The sequence below is a fragment of the Bos grunniens genome, chromosome 12 (genome assembly GCF_055505025.1).
Source record: "Bos grunniens cultivar Pamir isolate PY7600 chromosome 12, Bosgru_T2T1.0, whole genome shotgun sequence".
NCBI lineage: Eukaryota > Metazoa > Chordata > Mammalia > Artiodactyla > Bovidae > Bos > Bos grunniens.
This window is the reverse complement of record NC_141176.1, coordinates 16,353,485-16,374,127: the sequence shown is the minus strand read 5'-3', so window position 1 is coordinate 16,374,127 and position 20,643 is coordinate 16,353,485. Positions and strand designations below refer to the sequence as shown.

Below are 20,643 nucleotides of genomic sequence, written 5' to 3'. Positions count from 1 at the left end.
GCCCTGGCTTGTAGCTAATGCCAGTTTCCATAGTATAAATTACTCCTACCATAGCAGATTTTGAGCTGCTAACAAGGCCACTCAGTGTGAAGATGAGAAGAGAAGCACACTGGTGGCTCTTTGGAGCCAGCATACCATTGCATAGGTTTTAGTTTTTAATATTGTCTTTGTTTGGTTTGGAGATCAAAATGTGTTGGAAAGTGTTGCTTCTGTTTTTTCTCTTTTCTAAAAGAGAACAGTTTGTGTATAAATGAGCATTTATCTGTTCTTTGACAGTCTGATTATATTTATATGTTCTAAACACTTTCTGAAGTTTGGTATGGTTTTTTTCTTTGACTCATGAGTTGTGTAGAAATAGGATTTTAAATTTCCAGTCATGCTTTTTAAAATAAATCCCCTACCCTCAATTTTAATTGTTATTGGAGGAGACTGTTTGAACTCAGTTTTTTGGCATTTTTTTGTTGTTGTTAGGACTTATTTTGTGGCTTGTCAGTCAGTTTTCATGTATTCTGCATGTGCTTTTAATGGTTGCAAAGTATGTAAAGTGTGTCTCTGAAGTTAGGTGTGTTAATCATGCTTTCAAAACTGCATTTCATTTTCTTTCTAGTCTGCTTTTTCTATCATTACAGAGATGTGAGCCGAATCTTCCATTATTACTTTGAATTTGTTGATTTTTGTATGATTTGATCAATTTTTGCTTTGAATATTTTGAGGCTTTGCTCATAGGCACATGTAAGGCAAATTATTCCTTTTATTGTTACAGAATGATCCTGTTCATCCTAAATGTTATCTTTTTGTCTAAAAAAGATTATCCCACTCACAGATTTCTTTTGGTTAGTATTTGTATGATATAGCTTATTCTATCCTTTCAATCTTTCTGTCTTAGCATATAGTTAGATATATGTTTGAGCCCCTCATGGCTCAGAGAGTAAAGAGTCTGCCTGCAGTGTGGGAGACCTGGGTTTGATCCCTATGTCAGGAAGATCCTCTGAAAAAGGAAATGGCAACCCACTCCAGTATTCTTGCCTGGAGAATACTTCTCATGGACATGGGGTCGCAAAGAGTCAGACACAACTGAGTGACTTTACTTTCACTTTCAGACATTTGTTCGGTCTTCCCATTGTGTTCTCCTTGATTCTTAACTTTCAGGTTTTCCATCTCTGTTTCTCTCTTTCATTTTCTGAGTTGTATCCTCAGACATGACTTTTTTTTTAACCAGTTTTCTCTTAGCATCTATCTGACATTTACCTTTTCATTCCTTGATGTTATATGTAGCTCATTTGTAGTCTTTTTTAAATTTCTTTCTCTAGTCTTTAATTATTAAAATAGTCTTTATAGATATTTTGATTATTAAAACATCACAATTAAAGCATTTAGAATTATACTATAATTCTTTCAGTGCTCAAAACCTGTTACCTGTAAGATGTGTGTGTAGCTCTATGCAATTTTTTTTAAATCACTTTACTGAGGTATGATTGACATACAGAAATCTATACACAGTTAATATATACAGCTTAATAAGCTTGGAGATAAGTGTATACCCTTGAAACCACCACCGAAATCTGTGCCATTAACATGTGAAAGTTTCCTCTCTATTGTTATTTGTGTGTGTGTGTGATGAGAATGTTATTGATATAAGATCTGTCCTCTTACCAGATTTTTGAGTTTCCAGTACAGTATTATCGACTGTAGACACCATGCTGTACAGTAGGTCTCTGTGACTTACTCATCTTATACAACTGAAATTTTGTACCCCTTGACTAGTCCTCCATGTTCCCCCTCTGACCAGCCCCTTGGTAAAACCATTCTACTCTCTGATTCAATGAGTGTGACTATTTTAGTTTCCACATGTAAGTGGTATCATGTAGCATTTGTCCTTCTGTGTCTGACTTATCTCACTTAGCAAAATGTCTTCCATGTTGTTGCAAATGGCAGGACTGTGTTCTTTTTAAAGGGTGAATAATCCTTTATAGGGCTTCCCAGGTGACTCAGGGGTAAAGAATCCACCTGCCAATGCAGAAAACGCAGTTTCCATCCCTGGGTCGGGAAGATCACTCAGAGAAGGAAATGGCAACCCACTCCATATTCTTGCCTGGGAAATCCCATGGACAGAGGAGCCTGCTAGGCTCTATTCCATGGAGTTGCAAAAGAGTCAGACACCACTTTGTGACTAAAAACAACAAAGAGAAATCCATTATATATATATATATATCTGTTGTTGTTCAGTCGCTGAGTCACATCTGACTCTTTGCGACCCCATGAACTGCAATGCGCCAGGTTTCACCGTCTCTTGGAGTTTGCTCAAACTCATGTCCATTGAGTCAGTGGTGCCATCCAGCCATCTTTTCCTGTCATCCCCTTCTCCTCCTGCCTTCAGTCTTTCGCAGCATCAAGGTCTTTTCCAGTGAGTCGGCTCTTCACATCAGGTGGCCAAAGTATTCTATGTATATACGACATTTTTTCCCCATTCATCTGTCATTGGGCATATAGGTGGTTTCTGTCTTGGCTGTTGTGAATAATGTTGCAGTGAACCTGGGAATACAGATATGGGAATACAGATACCTCTTTCAGATCCTAATTTCAGTTTCTCTGGCTCTGTACCCGGAAGTGGAACTGGTGGATCAGATAGTAGTTCTGAAATTTTTTTATGAACTTCCATACTATTCAGTATTTTCCATAGTGACTCTGTAGTCTTGCATTACCATCACCACAATCAGGATCCTCAACTGTATCATCATGGGACTCCCTTTGTTATCCCTTTGTTGGCACATTCAGACCCCCTCCCCTGTCCTTGACCCCTGGCCACCACTAATATGTCTATCATCTTGTAATTATTATTTCACAAGTATTACATAAACTGAATCCTGCTGTGTGTATCCTATTGAGATTGGCTTTTTCACTAGCAGAATTTCCTTAAGTTTCCAAGTAATTGCATGTATCAGTAGTTTGTAACTTATAATATTCTATGATCTGGATGTACCACAGTTTGTTTAGCCTTTCACCATTTGAAAGACATTTGGGTACTTTACGGTTGGGGCTATAATAAAGCAACTGTGAACATTCATTTCCCAATTTTTTTAATGAAAATTTTCAGGTATCACCTACTGTCAACAAAGTACCTTGGTTCTATATTAGAATGTTTTCACTATAAAGTGTAGTCAATGTGATATATCCATAATTCATATTTTAAATGTTTTTATGGTATTTCTGTAATTTAGATATGCATTAATAGTTTTTATTTTTTGTTTCATTGTTTTTGGCTTAGTTGAAATGAGTCTGTTTGCTTTATGATTTCATTATGTGTCCCTTTCTTTTATAGGAAGGGAAAACGAGGACTTAAGCTTACTCAAGTCAGTCATTAGACATTTTGAGTATTCTAATCCAGCATATAATATCGTTTTCAACGTTATCACACTTTCAAATATAAAAACTCATCAAAAAGAACCCAACAACAACAACCCACACATATTTATATGTTTTGGGGGAGGAAGGATTGTGACTTACAACTTGTTGAATGAAGTGTACGTGTTAAATATTTGTGTGAATATTCTTTGTTTAGGAAGTCGAGGCACAAGAGGTTCTCAGATTGATAGTCACAGTAGTAGTAGCAACTATCATGACAGCTGGGAGACGCGAAGCAGCTATCCTGAAAGAGACAGATACCCTGAGAGAGAGAACAGAGAGCAAGCAAGAGATTCTTCATTTGAGAGAAGACACGGGGAGAGAGACCGTCGCGACAACAGAGAGAGAGGTTTGTTAACTGAGATACTATTAAATAGTCACCAACAGTGATTGGGAGAATTGTAGTTTTTTCCAACCATTATCAGTTTACTTTTTAACATAAAATATCTTTTAAGTCTTTTGTTCGTTGGCACATTTTAAACTATTTATTCATATAATCTTTTTTTACTTAGTTTAGTAGAGATTATCTAAATAACTGGCTACCAGTACTCACTTGGTAACAGAGCAGGTACTGAATTAGTAGGTACTTGTATACTGCAAGAGTTGAGGTGCCTTGCTGTATGCCTCTTACCTTAACCAAACAGCTCACAGTGTTTTAAAGAACATAGGTGCTTGGGTGCCATTTCAGGTATTTCTGATTCAGGAGATAGCGTCTCATCTGAGTGTCCTGAGCACTCACTCACTCACTAGCTGTGATACACAGACTTGTAAGGACCGCCAGGGAGGGACAAGACAAAGGCAGTGATGATAGGGTTAGGGGCTGCCTGGAGAAATAGTTTATTCGTGTTCCTTCCTGAGAATATGTAATACTTAGTTTAGCTAACTTTATATTCTTGTATATGTTAAGCTAAGCTAAAACATTTTCTGTTATTCTACTAGAAGACCTCTTAAATCAGTATTGAAGCAAGATACTAGAAAGCAGTTTAGAAGGGTTATAAGTACTTTCTTAAACAAGCTTTTATTGTCAGTATGTGTTAGGCCTTTGAGCATTTGTGACCTTATGAAGGTCTTACTAACTTTGCCTAGTTACTAAAGTAAGGTTTGCTATAATGCTGAAGTTAACATCATATAAAACTTGGAGTAGGGGACTGAGTGTTGATGCTTCAGAGTGGGCTGCATTATATATGAGGCAACATTCATCTTGATATGGGTAGGAATAAGAGGAGAGCAAAGACAGTAAGAAACCTTGTACTTTTGAGAGCATAGATGAGATCAGAGACATAGATGCGCGCTGCTGAGTTGAGTTTGTTATAGCAAGCCTAATACGTTTGGGTTGAAAGATGTGTATGATTTCCTTAGTTACAGATGAGGCTGGAGTTGATACGATCTGTGTTAATGCCTGAAATGATTTCTTCCCAAACACTGATTCACCAGTCTTTATTTTCTTTAATCTAACACTGTGTTCTGGTAATGCTTTTTTAATATCTTATTTATTTTTCTTTTTTTCTAGTTTGATGTCCCTCTCAGATTTTTCTCATCTCATGCCTGAATTCAGTATAACATTTGGTTTCAGCCTTATTTAGTTCAACCACATATGTATTGAGTTACCAAGAACTTTGAAAGTTGCTCTTTATATACTCTCTGGCTTAATATTTTTTTACAGTATTAAGTCAGAAAATGTATGTTTTAAATCCTTTTATCTTTCAATATTTGTGAGCGTAGGTATAATAAGGAAATCTGTGTTTATAATTTAGGAGACTTGGGCCAAGAGAAGGGTAATGATTCTTTTCATTGTCAGAGAATAAAGTTCTAAAGCTAAAATTCAAACTATAGGTTTTCTGACTACATGTCCTGTTGTTTCTATTTTACTTTACTGTAACTACCTCAGTAAATATCACTTGTACAATTGAAATATACTTTTGATTATAAATTCTACAAATGATTAAGGAGTACAACCACACTTTGCCGGGTTTTTGGAGTACAACAGTTCTTGCACTTGTAGAACTTTATAAAAGGGACAGTATGCCTCCTGAAGAAAGAAATGATTGGTGGATGCTATGAAGGAAACACACAAGAGATCCAGATAGAAATAAAGGATGAGTGGGACCTACTTTCCTTAAATAGTGTGCTTATGAAAAATTTTGAGATGACATATATGCAGAGTCATAAATGCAAGGAAAGAAGCTAGCATTATAGGTATTGAGGGTAGAAACATTATATGGAGAGAAAAGAATATGTGCCAGTTCTCTGAGATGGGAAATAACTTCATGTGTCCTAGAATTTGGAAGATGATCAGTGTGACTAGAGTACAGTGAGCAAAGGGAGATGGGTAGAGGTCAGAGGTAGAGATGTGCTCAGGACCTTGTTCTTGTGCTCAGGAATTTAAATCTTCTCATGTTCTTCACAGGCTGATTAGGGTAGATAACCAGATATGATAAATACTGCTACTGTGTGAAGTTCTGTGAGAAGACAGATGCACACAGAATTCTGAGGCAATCCACAAAAGCATCCTGAAGAAGAGACATCTGAATTAGGGCCTGAGGGATGAATAGGAGTTGGCTAGAAGGAGCCATGAAAGAAACACTGTCAGGTAGAGAGTCTAGCATGTGTAGACACACAGGACTGGAAAAAAAATATGCTTTGGAGAGTAAAGAATCATGAGGTTGGAGCAGAGGTGTGCTACAATTGGAAGGAAAGGAAAGAAGCTAGGAAAAAGGATGGGTGAGAGACCATAGACCATGTTGTAAATAGCCTAATAAGTCAGGCTAAAAAATTTGGATTTAATTGCCTTTTTCACTGCCTATAATAAGTGCTTTTAAACAGCCTTTTTTTTTTTTTTTTTTAAGCAGTTGGGGAAAAAAAATAGTTTTCATCAATTAAAAATAAAAACATTAGAGAGTCTACAAAAAGACCAAAGACAACATTAGACCCCTGATAATATGGGCATCCAAGAAGAACTGACCAAAGTCTAAGTTAATAATATGAATTGTAGGAATTGAGAGAGGAAATGGAAAAAAGAAATATTTTGAGAGTGAAATTTATGGTACTTGAATACAGTGGGACTTGGACAACTCAGAATGGGTTTCATGAGTGGGCATGCCATTCATTAAAGTAAGGAAGTATATGAAGAGAGGTGTACCTTTGAAAAACACATTTTTGGGGAAGGATACAGAAGATGAGATGTATTAAGTGATGTTCCTTTTCATTTTCTTTGAAGTGTGGAACTTTGTCAGCGTGGTTGGGAAGATAAGTTTTCATTTGTCAGAAAAAGCTTGCCTGAGTAAAGCAGTCTATTTCCTAACATTGCTATAATCAGAAATTTCAAGTATGAATTGCTATAAATTACAGTATTGAATTTGTTTCAGGTTGTTTTGTAAGCTTTGTGACGTTAGTATGACCCCCAAACCAGGAATTCAGACAAAGACATGAGTATATAGCTTTCCAGGAACTAGAGTATAGTACATGGAACCATTTTAAATTTAAATTGATTTCAGCAAAAAAAAAAAAAAAAAAGAGGGGGGCTGGGTGTAAGGGAACTGACTTCTAGTCCTGAGAGCCTCATGTATTTACCATCTCTGTGACTTTGATAAATCAACTTTTGGACCATAAATTCTAAGAAGAACAGGAGGAAAGGAGGGGTGGACAGAGTTTAGTTTTCTTTCAGTTTTAAGTTTTAAAATTCTGTGAACTTTCATAGCTTGATATATAAAGAATAAGCATGGATAATTCTGATTTCTTTTACCTGTGATAAGAAAGGAAATTCAATATTACTATATTGGCCCCTTCCCTACAGATATCCTAAAATTATTCTGATTAATAAGTTGATGCTAGAGATTTCATGTACCAACCCTGTTGGCCATATTGTTTTGGACCTTTATGACTAACTAGTAAACATTACTTTGTAGTGTGAAAATAGAGACATCGTAGTAGCCTAGATCCAGGCACAGTGACCTGCTTTTCAAACATGGCTATCTCTGTGGAAAGGTTCATGCCATTTTCTTAGACATTTTTTGATCCCAGACTAATTTTTTGCTCAATTGGGCATATTGGGCAGCATGCATTCAGTCTGTGTTTATATGATTCGTGTATTAAAATATATATATATATAAATTTGATGAGGTTATCATCATTTAGCATTTTAAGAAAACAGCTCTTCATCTGAGTAATTATATGATTAAAGTTTTCAGTTTATTAGTATTTATAAATATAGATCACTAATATGAAACACTTTTTATATTTATTTCAAGATGGCTAAGCATCAGTACCCTTATATTCTATTTTATGATAAATTGACATCACAGCAACAATTACTGACAGATGTTTTGTTCTTCTATATTTTCCTCACATAGTAGCTACACTTTGTGTATATATTTTCGGCCTGAAATTAGAGGTGTGACTTACGAGGGAAATTTTTTTTTTCCTTCAGCTCCTATGTTCTACACCTCCTGCTGCCCCTATCCTTTGCCACCAGTGTTCTCAGGCCCTGCTGGGGGGACAGAGAAGATCAGAGGTGAAGGGTAGAGATGGCAGAAAATGGGGTTGGAGCAGTGGGCTGGAGGCAGGGTAGGGAGCATGCAGAGAAAGATGAAAGGCGGATCAGCGGGAGGTGGGAGCGGGGTTGATGGGAGCAGAAAACGCGGTAGTTAGAGGGCAAATAAAGTTGACCTTTAAGAAAAGAATACTTTTAAACATCTAGTGGTGATTATTTGGATGATTAAAAGTAAATATAGTACCTGATTTATATTTGTTGCCAGTGTGACCCTATACACAGATAAAGTTTAAGATTTGCCATACTGTCTTAACAATAGCTTTAATCTGTCAAATTAATCACTGATGAAACTTGATTTTCATTGTAGATCAAAGACCAAGCTCACCAATTCGACATCAGGGAAGGAATGACGAGCTTGAGCGTGAGGAACGAAGAGAGGAACGAAGAGTAGACAGAACGGATGATAGAAGAGACGAAAGGGCTAGGGAGAGAGACCGGGAACGGGAGCGCGAGCGGGAGAGGGAGCGCGAGCGGGAGAGGGACCGGGAGAGAGAGAAAGAGAGAGAACTGGAAAGAGAGCGGGCGGCGCGGGAGCGCGAGCGCGAGAGAGAAAGAGAGAAGGAGAGAGACCGGGAGCGAGAGCGTGACCGGGAGCACGACAGAGAGAGGGAGAGAGAGAGGGAGCGCGAGCGGGAGAAAGAGCGGGAGCGCGAGCGCGAAGAGAGGGAGCGGGAGCGTGAGCGGGAGAGGGAGCGCGAACGCGAGCGCGAGCGGGAGAGAGCGAGGGAGAGGGAGCGCGAGCGCGAGCGCCAGAGGGAGTGGGAAGACAAGGAGAAAGCTCGCGAGGACCGCAGGGAAAAGCGGGAAGATCTGCGAGAAGACCGGAACCCCAGAGACGGCCACGAGGAGAGAAAGTCCAAGTAAGTGACCTCGAGCCAGACTTGTACATTTTAGTGGAGGAATTCAGAAAGTTCCTTACATTAAGTTTCTCAGCGGCACCTAATACCCTGTTCATTCTCTTTCCTCTCCGCATTTTCGTGTATCTCAGCTTTATTTTCTATATTTGGCATGCAACATCTTTTGAATTGTTGACGGAAAAAAGTAACAGTTTTCCCATTATTTTATTTCTGTATCCAACAGATACAGTTAATAATTTTTGTTTACTGTTTGATTGCAGCCATTTTTGATGGCACATTGGTTTGACTGCTGGAGACTTGTTTTTAACAGGAATCCAACCTAACAGTGGTAGAACCAGTGGATTTGTATCCCATCCCTTCATATCCACTGTATAACAAGTTAATAGAGTTGGCTTGTCACCAGGACATAATGCTTGTCCCGTTCCTGATAGTCCTTTATGAGTTTGGTGTACTTAGAAGTTTAGAATCACCGCTGGCAGGCTACAGAAGCATTCATAATGTCTTAGAACTGAGGAACTTCTGGAACCACCAAAGAAGAGAGAGAGAGAGAGGTCCTCTCTGGACTGTGGAGTTATAGTTGTTTTGTTTAGTATGGGCTTCCCAGGTGGAAGAGTGGTAAAGAACCTGCCTGCCAAGCAAGAAACGTGAGTTAGATCCCTGGGTTGGGAAGATCCCCTGGAGAAGGAAATGGCAACCCACTCCAGTATTCTTGCCTGAGAAATCCCATGGACAGAGGAGCCTGGTGGACTACAGTCCATGGCATTGCAAAGGTTCAGTTCAGTTCAGTCGCTCAGTCGTGTCCAACTCTTTGCAACCCCATGAACTGCAGCACACCAGGCCTCCCTGTCCATCACCAACTCCCGGAGTTCACCCAAACCCATGTCCATCGAGTCGGTGATGCCATCCAGCCATCTCATCCTCTGTCGTCCCCTTCTCCTCCTGCCCCCAATCCCTCCCAGCATCAGAGTCTTTTCCAGTGAGTCAACTCTTTGCATGAGGTGGCCAAAGTACTGGAGTTTCAGCTTTAGCATCAGTCCTTCCAGTGAACACCCAGGGCTGATCTCCTTCAGAATGGACTGGTTGGATCTCCTTGCAGTCCAAGGGACTCTCAAGAGTCTTCTCCAACACCACAGTTCAAAAGCATCAATTCTTCGCGCTCAGCTTTCTTCACAGTCCAACTCTCACATCCATACATGACTACTGGAAAAACCATAGCCTTGACTAGACGAACCTTTGTTGGCAAAGTAATGTCTCTGCATTTGAATATGCTATCTAGGTTGGTCATAACTGTCCTAGGGAGTAAGCATCTTTTAATTTCATGGTTGCAGTCACCATCTGCAGTGATTTGGGAGCCCAAAAAAATAAAGTCTGACACTGTTTCCACTATTTCCCCATCTATTTCCCATGAAGTGATGGGACCAGAAGCCATGATCTTAGTTTTCTGAATGTTGAGCTTTAAGCCAACTTTTTCCCTCTCCTCTTTCACTTTCATCAAGAGGCTTTTTAGTTCCTCTTCACTTTTTGCCATAAGGGTGGTGTCATCTGCATATCTGAGGTTACTGATATTTCTCCCAGCAATCTTGATTCCAGCTTGTGCTTCTTTCAGCCCAGTGTTTCTCATGATGTACTCTGCATAGAAGTTAAATAAGCAGGGTGACAATATACAGCCTTGATGTACTCCTTTTCCTATTTGGAGACCTAGATGTGTTGTTATTATATACCGAGGACATTTTCCCTTTCCTTTTCTCTCTTACTCTTTTTTTTTTTAATACCAAAAAACTTATTGCTCAGATATGTGGGAAGTCCAGGGTTTTTATTTGTTCTGATGTGATTATACTCAGATTCTCAAAGCATCAAGAATGGTATTTCTGCACTATTTTCTTATGTGTTAGTTTTAGACTTAGAAAGCTTTTCCCCAAATGACGGCTAGGATGACCCCAGGGTTATACCTGTCAGCTCAGTTAAAGCCTTCATTTGAGGAGTAAACAAGAGAGCTAAGCCAGTCACTATAGCCACAAGAATCCCAGACTCTGATTGGTCAGTTTTGAGGTTTTACAGACCTAAAACCAAACATCCAAATTAAAGGCCTTTTTTTTTCTTTTAATGCCAACTAGAATAGAGGATGCAGTTAAATTTGTTAAGACAAACTGAAAATCATTTATATAGCTTCAGTTTCTTTGCCCCTACTTCTAGCTCATTTGCCTCATGGTGAATACACTCTCTGCTTTAGGCATTTGCATCATTGCTGTTATGGATTTTGGTTATAAACAAACAACATACCACAGAAATGGAGGCTTCTTCCATTAGGTCTTGCCTTCCCTTCAGTCTGCAGCGGTGGTTTTCTATAGTTCACTCTCTGGCTTCCCTCACTCTGCATTAAAAGAAAATATCTCACATTAAACATAAAATTCAGATACTACCTTTAACACATGTAGAGCAAAATATGTATTATTTCTCTTTACTCTGGCCTCTTTAACTCTCTGTCTTCTAAGATTAAAATTCTGAAATATTTGTTATTTGTTTTTTAGTCCTATGCTTTGATTATATTTTCATGCTTCTAATCTCAATGTACAGTAGCCAGAATTTCTTGGAGCTTGTTGTGGTTAAATATTCCAAGCATTGACAAGCGCCCCAGAAATTTAGTAGTCAGCTGCTCAATAAAGTAACTTGGTATATGAGATAAATATCTTGATGTTTTTATCTATTGTTATCTCAGTATATTGTCATGGTGGAAGTTTAAAACCACCACCATTTATTTGGTCATGATTCTGTGGGTTGGCAGTTTGACTCAGCTCAGCAGAGTGGCTCTTCTGCTGGTCTCATGTAGGATCACTCTGTTTCTCCAGTCAATCTAGCAGGTCAGCTAGGTCTGAATGACCCCAAATGGCCTTCCTCACATGTCTGGCGATGTGCTGGTTGGTGCTGGTTGTTGCTTAGGGCATCTTGACCTCTTTCCCTCTAATACTCTAAACTCTGTTTTTGCATATGATAATAGATACATACCAAGAAGGCAAAAGCAGAAGCTGAAAGGCCTCTTGAATCCTAAATCTCCAGACTTACACGGTGTCATTTTCACCACATCCTCTTGTCATATATAGTAAGTCACTGGGTTAGCCCAGATTCAGAGGATGGGGAAATAGGCTACCTGATGATGGCAGGAGCTTTAGATAAGGAATTGTTACAAGCTTGGGCCTGCAGGCGTCATACTACATCTGGGGCCTCATTTTCTACCTGGTTGCTCATCTGTATAAATGAGCCATCAAGAAGGTACATGTGCTACAGTGTTACTCAACTTCTGGTCATAGTATTTATAAACAGTGTTTGTTTAAAAAAAAAAAAAAGGTGGTCAAAATTCAGTGAAAATATAGGAAAACACTAGAATAACGTAAGTATCCAGAGATACAGAGAACACTAGTCATCTAAAGTTTAAAGAGTAAGAAATAGTGAACATATGAATTATTTTATTAATTTGTCATTAAGTAGATGATTTAGTTCTAAGAGGTGAGTTAGAACCAGTTTTTCCTAGTGTGCCCACAACATGACAGGCACTGGGCTTATGACATAACAAATGTATTCCTCACTGCAGTTTTATGAGATGGACCCCCATTTTTCACCTATATTCAGATGAAAAAGCTAAGAATGACTTCAAGGAATTTACCTAAAATTGCATAATAAGTAACATGACTAAAAGTTGAACTCAAGTCTTATTTGACCACAAAGCCAATACTAGGTTTTCTCATTTGTCTTTCCAACGAAAGGTATTTCTATATCATAAAACAGTAAAACTGATGAATAAGTTTTAGTAGAGTTGAATCCTCTGCTGTGTCACCACTTTACAGTAATTAAACTGGGCGAATTTCAGTGAGCGATTCTACATGTATGGTAAAAAAAAAAAAAGCAGAGATGGCACCATGTATTTTAAGTCCACAATCATTAAGTCTCAACAAATGAAGAATTTTGTTAAAGATGCTAAATAAATGCCCTTTGTATGATACAGATAGCTCTGATAGTATTGTTATCCTGCAGTTATATCTTATAGTTATAGTAAAAAATAATAGTAAAAAACAAGGAAATCTTTTTCATCCCCTGGAATCTTACAAATTATGTTTGTCTGATTTAGGAAGCGCTATAGAAATGAAGGGAGTCCTAGCCCTCGGCAGTCACCTAAGCGCCGGCGAGAGCATTCTCCTGACAGTGATGCCTACAACAGTGGAGATGATAAAAGTAAGCAGAATCTGTGTTCCCTGTTTCTAGAGTCAGACTCATTTGTAACCATGAGACAATTCTTTTACATCAATAGGAAATGATGAATTAAGATTTAAAATTTTTACTTGCTCTACTGCTTCTGAATATATCACATTGCGACTAAAAAAGTATGTGTTCGAAATATATAGTCATTTTACCACAGTGGCACTTGTCATTTCCCACTAGTTGTAGTAAAGCTGTACTTCGGTTTTTACTGAAATTATTGTTATTTTTACACTTAAAATGAAAAGGGAGCCTCTGGTTTGTTATTTATAGGTAACATGCAGTATTGTTAACATGATGAAAGTCTGATGACTTTTATCTTTTGGTCTAGATGAAAAACATAGACTCTTGAGCCAGGTTGTTCGACCTCAAGAATCACGTTCTCTTAGTCCATCACACCTTACAGAAGACAGGCAGGGTAGATGGAGAGAAGACGATCGTAAACCAGAAAGAAAAGAAAGTTCAAGGCGCTATGAAGAGCAGGATTTCAAAGAGAAAGTTTCTTCTGTAGATAAGCAGAGAGAACAAACAGAAATCACAGAGAGCTCCAGAACTCGTTCACAAGACCTGACAGGACACCACCCATCCGAAGATCGAGACACCTCTGATGGAGCTTATGAGGAGAGCAAGAGAAAAGCAAAGATTCAAAAGAAACCTATTAAGAGAAAGAAGGATGATGATGTTGGAATGGGGAGGGGTAACACAGAGATAGCGTCTGAAGATGGTCAAGTATTTTCACCAAAAAAAGGACAGAAGAAGAAAAGTGTTGAAAAGAAGCGTAAGCGGTCCAGAGGTGATTCTGACATCTCTGATGAAGAAACGGTGCAGCAGAGTAAGAAGAAAAGAGGCCCGAGGACTCCGCCTATCACAGCCAAAGAGGAGCCGGCTGACATGCCCAGTGATAAGGATGGCGCTCTGGAGGACCCTCAGAAGAAAGAGGATACAGCGTTCAGTGACTGGTCTGATGAGGACGTGCCTGACCGCACGGACCTGACGGAGCCAGAGCACGCCGCCACTGCCACCACCCCTGGAAGGACCCCTTCGCCGTCTTCTCTCCCTCCTCCACCGCCTCCTTTGGCTGCTACCGCGGCCACCCCTGCCACAGCCTTCAGCACATCGACCACCACCATTTCCACCTCCGCCCTCCCCACCACCAATACATCTTTTACCAGTGAAGACTCCCATAGGAAGTGCCACAGAACACGGGCGGAAAAGGTAGAGGCGCCTCATGTTACTATAGAAGACGCACCACATCGCAAGCCAGTGGATCAGAAGCGGAGCAGCAGCCTCGGCAGCAACCGGAGCAATCGCAGTCACACGTCTGGCCGTCTGCGCTCCCCATCCAACGACTCTGCTCATCGAAGTGGGGATGACCAGAACGGTCGAAAGAGAGTGCTGCATAGCGGCTCAAGAGACAGAGAAAAAACTAAAAGTCTGGAAATCACAGGAGAGAGAAAATCCAGAATTGATCAGCTAAAGCGTGGAGAACCTAGTCGAAGTACTTCCTCAGGTAATAAAAACAAATTATAACCTAACCAGTGTTTCTTATGTGAGTATATTTTGTACATTTTTATGTTTTGTTCGAATTATAATTTTAAAGTAAATGCTAAGTTGTTTATACACTGCCTTAAATTTTTCAAGGAGCTTAAAAAGCTTAGCCATCCCACCATGATGTTACCTATTATCACATTAATACCAATAGAGTAGAGGTACATTCAGTGATGTCACTCAGTTTAACACCAGCATATTAGTAGTATATCTTGGTGGAAAGCACTTACATGTTAAGGGTCTCTCTATTGATGCCTAAAAATTTTAACCTTCTGGTTCTGCTGCTTGCAACCAATGCTTTTTCTCTGTTGACTGCGTAAATAAGGTAGGGGGAGAGGAGGAAGTACATAATGAAATGATCAGTTCTGTTAATGCTTACTTATTTTTACATACTTATTTCTTTAAAGATCTTTTGTGGTTATAGTGGAAATAAACAAGGAAACAAACATGCCTTTTGCATATTTGACACTACTGAAGAGTGGTGGATGTCTTTCTTTGAGATGGATTTTTCCCTTAAGATGAGTTCTTTGGATAATTTAAAATAAGTACAGAAAAAGAGAAATTGTAAGTTTTAAAAGACCTTGTATTAAAGCGTTTTATTTCTGTTTTATCATGTGTTAAGTCTTTGTATATGGTTCATTGATTTTAGATCGCCAGGATTCAAGAAGCCATAGTTCCAGAAGAAGTTCTCCTGAGTCAGATCGACAGGTCCATTCAAGATCGGGGTCGTTTGACAGCAGAGAGAGGCTTCAAGAGCGCGACCGTTATGAGCACGAGAGAGAGCGGGAGCGAGAAAGGAGGGACGTCCGGCAGAGAGACTGGGAGCGGGATGCCGATAAAGATTGGCCCCGGAATAGGGACCGGGATCGACTGCGGGAACGGGAGAGGGAACGGGACAAAAGGAGAGACTTGGACAGGGAGAGGGAGAGACTACTCTCCGATGCCCTGGAAAGGGACCGGGAAAGGGACAGGGACAGAACGTTTGAGGGTTCTCAAGTAGAGTCTGTGAAACGCAGTGAAGTCAAACTGGAGAGTGAGCATGACAGAGACCTAGAAGGCAGTTCCCGAGACTCTGGAGCTTTGGATAAAGAAAGGCTGGATAAAGATCTGGGATCTGTGCAGGGATTTGAAGATACAAGTAGAGCTGAGAGGACTGAGAGTGTGGAAGGTGAGTGTCACTCCTTTCCGTCTCTTTCACTGCCCCGTTTCTTCTCAGATCTCATAGGAAACCAGCACTTCCCTTTTGAAGGGTCATCTGATAAGATTATTGACTCCATTGTTTTAGGGAAAATAGATTTTATAAGGAAAAGGCCTATGATACTTAAAAAACTTGTTCCTCTTGTTAGTACTTTTAAGGTAGACTTGGTTCTAATAAGCCTAAATGAGATAAAATTATAGTCATCCTTCAGTCTCTCAGATTCTGCAGGAGTGGGTTCCAGAGCCTGCCACAGGTAGTAAAATCTGAGGATGCTCAGGTCCCTTATTAAAACTGACTCCCAGCTCCTAGAATGAGGGACTCTGAGAAGGCCACGTACACCCTTTTACCCAGTCAGAGCCAGCCTCCGCTGTGTGGCCCTCCGTTGTCCATCCTTCACCCCCAGCCTGCTGTACAAAGTGACTCACCTCTGTGTTCTCTGGATGGTCTCCCTCCTCAAGCCTTCTCTGAGTCTGCTCTTCCCATTGCCTGACAGACCTTTTCCCTTCTATCTTTTCTTACTCAAACAGCAAGTCCCAGTTTATGCATTATTTCCTCTGTGAAACCGTCTCTGCTAAAGGTGCTCTTTAAAATTGCCAAAGCACCTTGTTTATACATCTTTAATAGCATCTCTGCACCATATTGTAAATTATTTTTCCATGGTTCTCTCCCCGTTATATTGTACTCCTTTGTTAGGCACCATAGGTTTTTATTTCTTTATCTTCGAGCCGCTAGCAAGGACACAATAAATAGCTGATGCATGAAAATCTGTCCTGCCTGTCCATACCTGTCCTACGTCTTATTCTGTGGTGAATTATAGCCCAGGGTAACAACAGTAATGGCCTTCCCTGAGAATGCTCCTGGAAATTCTGCCTCCATGAACTGTCCAGTTCTGATACCAGTGCTTATGTGCCCTTTCCACTTCAAGCCCCCAAGAAACTTCTCGGATGCTTAGTACATGAGCAGTAATATTTTACATTCCTTTTATTTGCTGTATTGTTGTACTAGTCCCAGAATAAAGTTGTTCACATTCTTTTAAAACTATAAACATCCTTGTATCTTTTGGTTATTTGGTTAGATATATTTCAGTACACCAAACTGTTAACATATTTTTTCTACTTGACAAAAACGTTTCTACCTCGTGGTCGTCACAATCATTTTTATCTAAAATTTGAATTTCAGTAGCATCAATTTGTCAGCCATAGTACTATTGGAGGTACAACCTTGGGGTATAATTGAATGTAATTTGAATTAATCATTATAATCACTCTCCTGTGACTAGAATTTGTGCCCTTCATCCCTAAAATATACCATTCATTGTTTGTGATCATGGATAATGTGGCATGGAGATTTAGAAGTGAAATGAAAAACTTTACCCACTTAAAGTAGGACAGTTTGATAAGCTTGAAAAGTTAAAAACCCTTTTATTTGCATTTATGTTTAGATGTATATTTGTATAATGAAGTTAAAATTGTTTAGAAGTGAATTGGTGGGGGTATGAGGAGATTAGTACAGAATTTAATACAGTAGAAAATTATTAGAAATGACTAGAAACATCCCATAGTTTATTTGCTGCAAGTTTATATCTATAAAGGATACTGTTGCATTTTGAAACCTAGTGTTGTAAACTCAGTAAAGTATATGGATAGAACCTGCTTAGAAATCTTAAATGTACTGTGTAGTACTGTGATAATTGAAGTTTACAAGTAACTCACCAAGAGACAAAGCTTTAGTGTAGGTAGTTGAGACAAGTTGGTAAATAAAGAAATGGAAGATACACTAGTGGTTAATAACAAAAATACTTTAAAATTATATTACAGCAATCTTTTAAAATTGCATTTATTAATTAAAGGAAAACATTGGCATAGGGAAGATGATTGGGAGATCGGTGGTGGAGGGGGATGGGGATTAATGGCACTTACATTTCTACCTCTCCACTGTAGAGTTAGGTCTTCATATCATGAATAAAATATTATGAGCTAAGACTTAAACTTCGAATTAATTCTAGTAATTAGTTTGCAAGCTTTTAAAAATTGAATTAATTTTGATAAATTAATGCATCCTTTTGAAATTAGTAGATTTTCTGAATCAGTTTTATTAAAGTTAACTAGTATTAATGTTAGTGGTAGATTTTATTTCTCATATTTTAATTGTATTCTTATAACCTATTTTAATATTGCTGTCCATACTGTGTTCTTGTCATTAAAACTAAATTAATTCATTTTTAAGTTTTCTTTTGAAATTATCAAGTGTTTTGAATAATTAAGAAAAGTAGTTTTAAATTAAAAAATGCTTCTCAATTTTTTAGTGTGCCCAGCCTCTCCTCTTTGGTTTCACTTAGATGTCCCTTTCTTTTAATGCTCTCTTTGGCATGAAATTAATTTTTCTGTTTAGCAGGAGACGACGAATCCAAGCTAGATGATGCACATTCATTGGGATCTGGTGCTGGAGAAGGATACGAGCCAATTAGTGATGATGAACTAGATGAAATTCTGGCAGGTGATGCTGAAAAGCGGGAGGACCAACAGGATGAAGAGAAGATGCCAGGTAATCATTGCAGAGGTGGTTAAACATAAAAGGTATTTAATTAAGATATTGAGGTATTCTTTGTTTCCTTTCATGCTGTAAGAATTGATAAAACACAGAATCTTCCCAGTTGTGTTTTAATTAACATTGAAAGGCCAATAAAGTGAAAATTATAGTTATTATGCTCTGTTCATTTTTAAATAGACATTGCTTATAAATTGAAAAGGGCAGTATCTAAAATAGCACAAGTGTAAGATTTCCTTTCCAGAGTTTGATTCCTATTGTAGGACCTGGAATTTAAAACAGATGGTAGGTATATGGTACAGAGCTTCACAGCTGTGTTCCACAAACTGTTGAAATGACCATTCAGAAACTTAGTAACTTGAGGTTGTATTTGAACACTATTTCTATACTTCTCTTGATTTTCCAAATTCAGTAATATTTTCACTTACAGTGTTTTATTCATTGCCAGAGCTTACTCCAGTGACTACACCATGAATCAACAACCTTTATTGTTCTTGTTGAATCATCCCAATTAGTCTAATTGTTACTAACAATTTATCATAGTAAGGGTTTTGGGGTATGTAGAATATTAAATCTTTATTTTGACTTAATTTGCTCTTGTATTTTACAGTTTTTTATACTAATGTATAATGTATGTATGTTATCTTTATTATTATCAGCTATTAGGTGTTTCTGAATAGAACATTATTTTGTTAATTTCCTAAACTGTTCCTTGTCAGTGGATAGATGATTCTCAATTTTAATTATAGCCACTGCCTGATTCTTAAAGTTTTCATAATGAATTATTTGTTTTTTAAAAAGTAGTGTCTGTGTATTTGTCTGTTTGTGCATGTACACATTCAAACTAAATACATTCCTAGATTTAATTAACCCTTGGATGATTCTGGTACCAAGTTTCAAAATGTCAGACCTAGTCTTAGTGAAATAGTGGAATTCTTTCATTGAGACTCTCTCAAGCAATTTAAAGGCATTATTTGTAGGAATGGGTTTGCTTAGGTGCTTGTTTGCTTGCGTTTTGTTTGTTTTGGATTTTTCTTTATTGAAGTATAATTGACATAAATTACGTTAATTTCAGGTGCACAACATAGTGATTAGACATTTGTATATACATCGCAACATGATCACCACATTGTCTAGTTACCTTGACATGGTATCATCTACCGCCATGCAAAGTTACATAGTTTTTTTCCTTGTGATGAGAACTTTTCATACTTTCTAGCAACTTTTAGGAGAAGGCAATGGCACCCCACTCCAGTACTCTGGCCTGGAAAATCCCATGGATGGAGGAGCCTGGTAGGCTGCAGTCCATGGGGTCGCTAAGAGTCGGACACGACTGAGCAACTTCACTTTCACTTTTCACTTTCATGCATTGGAGAAGGAAAAGGCAACCCACTCCAGTGTTCTTGCCTGGAGAGTCCCAGGGACGGGGGAGCCTGGTGGGCTGCCATCTATGGGGTCGCACAGAGTCGGACACAACTGAAGTGACTTAGCAGCAGCAGCAACTTTTCATGTTGGAATACAATGTTGTTGACTAGAGTCACCACACACTACATTGCATTGCCGTGATTTATTTATCGTTGCAAGTTTGTACCTCTTGATACCCTTCACACATTTTGTCTGACCTTTGGATCCCTCCCCCTCTGGAAACCACCAATCTCTATATCTATGAGTTTGGATTTCTTTTTATTTGTTTGATTCTTTTAGATTCCACATATAAAAGAAATGCAGGTGGGTGGGAGCACTTGCCTATGACCTCTTTACTATTTTCCTTTGGTGAGGAAGTTTATTTGTAAAATTTCTTAGACTCTAAATACTAGTTTTTATAGAAAATCTTTTTAAGAATATGCCTTTTTTAATTTAAATTACTTATCATTTGCTTTCCTGTGTCTTGCAATCTGTATTTCTCCCTGGATAACAGGAATGGTATTTCTTGGTGTAAGAAAATTCTGTAACTTTTTGTAGATCCGCTAGATGTGATAGACGTGGATTGGTCTGGTCTTATGCCAAAGCATCCAAAAGAGCCACGAGAGCCTGGAGCCGCGCTCTTAAAATTCACACCTGGAGCTGTTATGCTGCGAGTTGGCATTTCTAAAAAGTTGGCTGGTCCTGAGCTCTTTACGAAAGTCAAGGAAACATGTCAGAGACTTTTAGAAAAGCCCAAAGGTAATTCCATCCCAGTTTAAGTGTGTAATGTCTAATATAAATATAAAGATGCCTTTGAAAAGGATTCTGTTCTGTTCTCATGTAGCAGTTATGATATAAGAATTTTTTTTTAAGAATCACTTATTTTCATT

General features: G+C 38.6%; 1 protein-coding gene across 22 annotated transcripts in view; it reads left to right on the top strand.

Moving 5' to 3' along the window:
• ZC3H13 (zinc finger CCCH-type containing 13) overlaps positions 1-20,643 on the top strand; it is a 103,711-nt gene that overhangs the window by 73,678 nt on the left and 9,390 nt on the right. For 9 of the 22 annotated variants that reach the window (XM_086328933.1, XM_086328917.1, XM_086328918.1 and 6 more), the window contains 8 exons: positions 3,560-3,751; positions 7,829-7,912; positions 8,259-8,811; positions 12,929-13,032; positions 13,388-14,566; positions 15,254-15,772; positions 18,194-18,346; positions 20,312-20,512. In XM_086328933.1, the coding sequence (XP_086185059.1) occupies positions 3,560-3,751; positions 7,829-7,912; positions 8,259-8,811; positions 12,929-13,032; positions 13,388-14,566; positions 15,254-15,772; positions 18,194-18,346; positions 20,312-20,512 (2,985 nt within the window). The remainder of the gene's footprint in view (positions 1-3,559; positions 3,752-7,828; positions 7,913-8,258; positions 8,812-12,928; positions 13,033-13,387; positions 14,567-15,253; positions 15,773-18,193; positions 18,347-20,311; positions 20,513-20,643) is intronic. The other 13 variants (XM_086328934.1, XM_086328923.1, XM_086328922.1 and 10 more) reach the window with 3 other exon arrangements.